At 34.5% G+C, this 7,833-nt stretch overlaps 1 protein-coding gene across 1 annotated transcript; it reads left to right on the top strand.

Moving 5' to 3' along the window:
- Nucleotides 1-4,035: 4,035 nt before the first annotated feature.
- LOC141617636 (uncharacterized) lies at nt 4,036-6,661 on the top strand. The gene is made up of 3 exons (XM_074434809.1): nt 4,036-5,457; nt 5,549-5,733; nt 5,848-6,661. Exons 1-3 carry the CDS (start codon nt 4,036-4,038, stop codon nt 6,659-6,661), a joined length of 2,421 nt encoding a protein of 806 aa, XP_074290910.1.
- The last annotated feature ends 1,172 nt before the right edge of the window (nt 6,662-7,833 follow it).

The following is a 7,833-nucleotide window of genomic DNA, read 5'->3' as shown; positions in this document are numbered from 1 at the left end:
TAAAACATTTCAAAACATTTTAAAAATACCTGGAGTGTTTAATGCACGACGACGGGGTCTCAATGACACTAACTAGAGTCAAAACCGGCACCGGACCAAAAACCGACTCAAAAATTCAAATCCCGACTCCAACAACGAGTCAAACCGAGTCAACCACAAAAAACCAAACATTTCAAACCTTCTACCTTAAGTTTTCCCGGATGCATGAATGGTCAAGTACCAAACATGTGACTACAAAACCTAGGATACAACAAATCATGATTGCGTTTGTTGTGAAAGTGACAACACAACTCGAAGAACCGCGACGTGGCTCGCGCCTCTTTGAGCAGCCCAGATGACCACGTCGCTCAAAACTCACACAACCACTCATTTCCTATAAATACCCCTCAAATGCCACCCATTTAAGATTTACGCGAGTGTCCGCCCCCCTCTTTTCTCCCTTAAAATTCTCGACTCGACTTCTTAAGTCACAACCCGACGCGTATTTACGACCTACCGATCGTAAACACGAGCCTTACACATTGTTTGGTACCGTCATCGTGCATTAAATCACTTGACCGGCCATTTCGACCACTACACCATCACTAAACTTTTAAAACACTCTTTTTACTTACCAAAACGGTTTCAAACCGAGTTTTTTCCGATCAAACGAGTGGTTACACTTACGTCGGTCACTCGCCATAACCAAAAATGTAAGTATGAGGGTGTAAAAATCCTCTTTTATTATGTTTTCATTTGTTTCATGACTATAACTGTTGGAAATCTATATATCATATACTACATATTCTTATATATTTCAAATTAATTTAGTCATAAAATTAATTACTAGATCTTATGCATGCAAACTAAAACAAAAGAGATAAGAAAATCAATTTCTCACCAAATAAATTTCGGTCAAATGGGCACCAACAAGATCTCCTTCTTGTTAGTTCTTGAGCTTTCCAATATTGGATGAACATTCATGACTTCATAATAGAAGCCCTCCAATTAGTTGCACCCAAGACCATCCCTTAATCCCACAAATAAACATGTACTAGATGTTTGTAATGTAGTTTACCTTAAAATCTATTACTAATACTCATATACTACTTCTAGTATTATTAGTGTTTGATTTAAACAAATTTGATTCACAAAAATGAATTTTGTGAAGAACAAGAGAGAAGTTTTTTGTGTTTTCTTAGAACATGAGAGAATTGTAAAAATTAGAGGAAAAACTCTCTAATAATGCTCACAAAAACCGGTGGCCTCTAGTGGTAATAGACCATGATTATTTTTCTTTTTCTCTTCACAAGACAAATAGGTGTAAGTCTTTTGCATTGTCATGTCACTATCATGCAATTTGGACAAATGAATAAGACAAATGGAAAAAGACAAAACATCTCACAATGCCCACCAATTTCGGTTTATGTGTGTAATATCGAGTCCATTTTATTTTTGTCAATTGTACAATTGTATGTCATGTGACATGTGACATGTCTTATGTCATGTTTTAATTTAAAATGCATATTTAACAAATTAAATATCATTTATAAATTAAATAAATCATATTTAACAGATTGACTAGTAATATAAAATTAGTTTCTCATAAAATGGTCATTTAATTACTAGTTAGTATAATTCACAATATCTTGTAATTATAACTAACTTATCATTCTCTTCTCGCGTGTTTCGCAAACACCGATTAATTTTAGTAATATAACTTCTTAAATTACTAAATAAAATCTCATTTAATCACATTATAATAAGATGTCATTTTCTCTCTTATGATAATTTGTTCAATTTTAAGGAATTAATTAATCTGTATCGATATACAATTAATTAACCTTTTCAATTAAGGGGATCGTCCTTTAGGTGTGACCTCAAGGGATCAACTGGTCACCACCGTCGCACGACAGTAATGTCAAACTCTAGCCAGCCAATCATTACCGATATGTGTGGACCAGTTGACTATATATGTAATGTATCATCCCTTTCGTATTCTTGCACTACTACAAAATGAAGCGATAGCAACACTTGACTTGCAACATTTTTGTAAATTGTTGCATCTTAGACAAAATAGGTAGGATTGCAACACTTTTTTAAGAAACGTTGCATAATATAGTCTACCGCAACACTTTTACATAATTGTAGTATTTTCTTCAATAAAAAAAAAAAGAAAAAAAGAAAAAACAAAAAAGCGTTGCATTTACCTCAAATGTTGGCGGAAATTTTTGGCGGTCAAATGAAAAAAATAAAAAAATAACACTGTCATCTTCTAAACCAATCGTCACATAAACCCTCATCAAAACACATCACGCTGATTCAAATTCTAGGTTTAATTCGATCAAAGACATATACCCTCTATACACAGCACGCTGATTCAATTCAATTGGTGGAGATTCCTTCATAGTCTCTAATCGGCTTTATCTCAGGTAATTTCAGTAATATTCAATTTTTTTTATCAGAACTGTTCTTTATAATTTGTCTTTGATCGAATTGGGTTTTCAGTTGTGTTGATTGGTATGATATATGATATTCACATTGAATTACGATATTTAATTGGAAGCCTAATTGTTTCTTATAAATTGTTGAATTATATGAGTTGATATTTGATTTCAAAATTCCTTGGATGAATAATTGTGTGCGATTGTCTTGTTTTGTGAAATTGATTGTATAAGACGGTATAATGGTTGATGCAAATGAATTTTAATCCTGGATGAATTTTAATTGTGTGCGATTGTCTTGTTTGGTGAAATTGATTGTATAAGACGGTATAATGGTTGATGCAAATTGATATTTGATTTCAAAATTCCTTGGATGAATAATTTTTTGATTATGACTTGTATAATAGTTGATGCAAATGAGTTTTAATCCTGTCAAAATTATCTATGTTCACTGTAAACAGAATGAATGAAGTGCTTGTAGTATGAGCTTGATTGAAACAAATAATTGAATTCGACTAATTGATCATAAAGGTTGTGATTATGACTTGTATAATGGTTGATGCAAATGAATTTTAATCCTGTCAAAATTATCTCTGTTCACTGTAAACAGAATGAATGAAGTGCCTGTAGTATGAGCTTGATTGAAACAAATAATTGAATTCGGCTAATTGATCATAAAGGAGTATTTTTTAATTGAGATACACATAAAGGAGTAGTTTTTACTTGAGTTTATCATTATTTATAAATAATTTATTCCCGTTTCAAATATTATTCCAGCCATAAAGTGATGAGGACAGATAGAAGTTGGATGCATTTACCTAGGCGATTGCCCGAGTATGAAAATGGGGTCATTGAGTTTCTAAACGCATCATTTTCTAAGGTTGTTGTAGGAGGTCAGATTAGATGTCCATGTAAGCGATGCAAAAATCGCTACTGGTTACGGAGAGATGAGGTCTTTGATCATCTAAAAGCATTTGGTTTTGTTGAAAATTATGATGAGTGGATCTTCCATGGTGAGGAACCATTGCAAACTCAACCTTTCATTGAAAAACTAGATGAAGGGGTGAGTTTTATGGACAATACTGATGAATTGTTAAATGACACATTTAGAAATGGGTTTGAGGGATCTACTGGGGTAGAAGATGGTCTAAATGATGAAGCTATAAAGTTTTATAAGTTGGTCGAGGATGGCAAACAAGAGTTATACCCTGGTCAAAAAGATTTTCTAAACTCTCTTTCTTGATACGATTGCTTTTGTTTAAGACCCTTCATGGAATTAGCAATGTCGCATTTAATGATCTTCTAGAACTTTTGAAGGAAATGGTTCCAGAGGCAAAGATTCCTCTTAACTATACTGAATCTAGAAACATTGTTAAGGACTTAGGACTTCACTATATTAAAATATATGCATGTCCTAATGATTGTATGCTATTTTGGAAAGAGAATGAGCAAGCTGATGAGTGTCTTGAATGTCATACCTCTAAGTGGAAACCATGTGAAGAAAATCAATCTCAAAAAAGACTCGAAAAATTCCAAAGAAAAGGTTTTGTGGTATTTTCCACTAAAACCTAGATTACAACGAGTATATATGTGTTCAAAAACTGCAGAATTTATGACTTGGCATGCCGATGAACGTCCAAAAGATGGGTATTTACGACACCCCGCGGATGGGCTAGCTTGGCAAAAGTTTGATTCTCTATACCCCTCATTTGCTAGTGAACCTAGAAATGTGAGGTTAGGTTTAGCTTCCGACGGATTTAATCCATTTAGGACAATGAGTGTTGCTCACAGTACATGGCCTGTTGTGTTAATCAATTATAATTTGCCACCATGGATGTTTATGAAACCAGAGTATTTTATGTTATCATTACTCATTCCAGGACCTGAGGGTCCCGGTAATAACATCGACGTATACCTGCAACCCCTGGTTGAGGAGCTAAAGGATCTTTGGACTGTAGGGGTTCAAACATATGATAAATCTAAGGACGAAACATTTACATTGCATGCTGCATTGGCTTGGACAATAAGTGATTTTCCCGGATATTCAATGTTCTCGGGATGGAAAACAAAGGGTAAGTTTGCGTGCCCTAGTTGTAATCATGAAACTGATTCATGTTATTTAAAACATAGCAGAAAAATGTGTTACGTGGGTGGCCGCAGATTTCTAGATCTTGAACATTCATGGCGGCGAAACAAGAGGTTATTCAATGGTAAGGTTGAGTTAAGACTTCCACCTAAACCCTTAACTGGGTGTGATGTGTTAGACGAGGTATCTGGTTTTGTGAACTCTTTCGGAAAAAAACAAAAGAAACCAAAAAACAATGATTCCCCTTGGAAGAAAAAGTCCATATTTTTTGATTTGCCATACTGGAGACATAATGTGTGTCGACATAATCTTGATGTAATGCATATTGAAAAAAATGTATTTGACAATGTGCTAGGAACTTTACTTGATATTGTTGGAAAGAGTAAAGATCATGCAAATGCTCGGTTTGACATTTTAGATATGGGAATTAAAGAAGACTTGCATCCTCAACTTTCACATGATAAAAAGAAGGTTATTTTCCAAAAAGCTTGTTACTCTATGTCTCCAAAAGAAAAAGATATTTTCTGTCGTGTATTGAAATCAGCAAAATTGCCTTATGGTTTTGCATCTAATATTTCACGGTGTGTAAACTGCGTGCAAAAGAAAGTGTCCGGATATAAGAGCCATGATGCTCATATCATCCTGCACTATTTATTACAAGTTGCTGTGCGGAGAACCCTTCCAAAACATGTGTCCATTCCTTTGATTAGACTGGGCAATTTCTTTCGAAAATTGTATAGTAAGGTTTTTACACCTAAAGAACTTGACTACTTGCAAACTGAAATTGTTGAAATATTGTGTGAGCTTGAAAAATTTTTTCTGCCAAGCTTCTTTGACATAATGGTGCATCTGCCGATTCATTTAGTGGAGGAAATTAGGCTTGGGGGTCCTGTGCATGGAAGAGGGATGTTTTTCATTGAAAGATATTTATGCAAGTTGAAATCTTATGTACGAAATAAAGGTCGTCCTGAAGGATCTATTGCAGAAGGTTATTTAATTGAGGAATGTATGAACTTCTGCTCTCGATACATGAATGAAGGAGTGGGGACAAAAGGCGAATGAATTGTCGGCTAATGATGTTAAAGATTTAGACAATGCTTTCTTTTCTAATGTTGGTCATCCTTTGGGAGGGAAAAGGCAGAGAGTTGGAAAGTTGTTTACATTAAGTCCAAAGGTCTCAGAACAAGCACATCGTTATGCCCTTTTAATACGTACGGTAATGAGGTGGATCAATATATAAAGTAAGTAACTTTTATCAATCTTGTTAGTGAATTAAATTAAAAATTGAAAAAACATGTTTTTTTAACCGTTAATGTTGTGTTTATAATTGTTCCCCAGAGAACACGAAGCCTTTGTGAACTCTGAGCGAAAGAAAAGCAAATGGAAACGTGCTCAAAACCATAGCCATGACTTTGCCAACTGGTTGAAAGAAAAAGTAGTTAATGAAACTGTGCCTGAAAAAATATTTTGGCTCGCAAAAGGGCCTAGTCCTACAGCCAAGAGGTATAAAGGATATTACGCCAATGGTTATGAGTTTTACACTAAAACTCGGGATGCTCGTTGCAAGACACAAAATAGTGGTGTAACTCTATCAGCTTTAACTTCTAGTTTTTCTAGTTCTAAAGACCAAAATCCTATTGATGGCGAGGTAACCTATTATGGTGCGATTATAGAAATAATTGAGCTCAATTATTGGTCACAGTTTAGTGTGGTTTTGTTTCGCTGTGAGTGGTATCATGTCGAGAAAGATGAATATGGCATGATCTGTGTAAATGTGAACAAATTTTGTTCGGTCGATGATCCTTTTGTCATGCCATCCCAAGTGAATCAGGTATTTTACGTGGCAGATCCTGTTATAGATGGGCTTCATTATGTAATGACTAGAGTTCCAAGAGATGTCTATGATTTTGACAGTGAAAATGCTGGACCTGTATCACATTTGAGTGAACAGAATGAATTTATGCATTCAGTGCCTGTAACTGTCGATGATGATATCGTATTGTCTAGGAAAGACATTGACCCTGCCTTTTCTGATGCAAATACGGTGTTGACACACACTAATAACTTTGATGATGATATCTCTGATCGTGATGATACATTATGGGATTGGATGGAAGCAGATGAAGATGAAGAACACAATAGAGATGAATGATGCGTAGTATTATTTTGATTCCGTGTTAACTTATATTTGATTTTTCTTTGTTTGAAGTATTTTACTCTTATTTTAGTTGTGTTATTCTAAAACTTTGATGTGTTCATGTTGTAGGATTCATTTTTAAGACTAATTTATATATTTGGTTAGTTATAAAATTTTATCTTGCTAAATTTCATTCCTTCTTATATATTTGTGATATATATTGTTCCCTAGTTTCTTTTATTTACAGGATTGAAATGGAAAAAGCTGATGGATTGAATGATTATGAGAGAATCCGAAAGGCTAGGATCGACCGTAATAATGCTAAACTGAAAGAGTGTGGGTTACTTAATATTGCCAATTCGTTCTCAAGTTTAGTGGGGAGTAGTCAGGGCAAGAAAAGGAAAGAAAGGGGTAATGCAAGAAGTACAAATGAGAGAGATGCAGATTATATTCCTGATAATGCTACTGGAAGTGACGAAGAAAATGACTCTATTAGTTATAAACTTCCCAGAAAGGTTATGTTCTTTTTTTTCTCTTACAATTTCAGTTTTTGAATGTATTTGCTACTGTTATGGTTCACAGATAATATCAAATTTTAACTTGGTTTTGCATATACACATACAGGTTCCACAGTCTGGTGGTCGACGACATGTGCGATTTATTGCACCGAGAACACTGAAGCAATACAATAACTTATCCAGACAAGGATTAGATTTGGGACTAGGAATGAACCATCAAGATGTATCCAAACATATACGACATGAGCCTGAACTGGAGACACACTTAGACAAAGTGTCAATTCCTGAAAGTGAATCAAGATCAAAAAAAGATGGGAAGATGACTATGGTGGACTTGATCTTGCAGAAGAAACAGTCACAAGGAGAAAATGAGCTAATCACTGACCATCTTAGTAAATCAAAGAATGTAACATATAGCACCCCGAACATGAGTACTACCTCAAAACAGCTGAATATTGATGTTGATAGTCATGTCAATGAAGATGATATCTTACTCAGATCAGAAGGTATGTACCTGATTTTACTATACACACATTGTATTTTAGATTTTATTTTCAATTGTCTTAGCAAATGGTATAATAAGTTTTACATAATATTGTTCAAGTTCCACATAAGGATCACTTCCAGACTCGTCATGCCACTCAATACGAGGGAGAAATTGGTTTCATT

Source organism: Silene latifolia, chromosome X (assembly GCF_048544455.1).
Source record: "Silene latifolia isolate original U9 population chromosome X, ASM4854445v1, whole genome shotgun sequence".
NCBI classification, from domain to species: Eukaryota; Viridiplantae; Streptophyta; class Magnoliopsida; order Caryophyllales; family Caryophyllaceae; genus Silene; species Silene latifolia.
The sequence above is the reverse complement of the archived record's forward strand: the minus strand, read 5'-3'. Positions and strand labels throughout refer to the sequence as shown.

What these genes read in the sequence shown, in the direction of transcription:
- LOC141617636 (XM_074434809.1), top strand. Translation starts at nt 4,036, where the DNA reads ATGACTTGGCATGCCGATGAACGTCCAAAAGATGGGTATTTACGACAC. An exon ending in TATGCAAGTTGAAATCTTAT is followed by an intron (nt 5,458 to 5,548) that starts GTACGAAATAAA and finishes ACATGAATGAAG; the next exon opens with GAGTGGGGACAAAAGGCGAA. An exon ending in TTAATACGTACGGTAATGAG is followed by an intron (nt 5,734 to 5,847) that starts GTGGATCAATAT and finishes ATTGTTCCCCAG; the next exon opens with AGAACACGAAGCCTTTGTGA.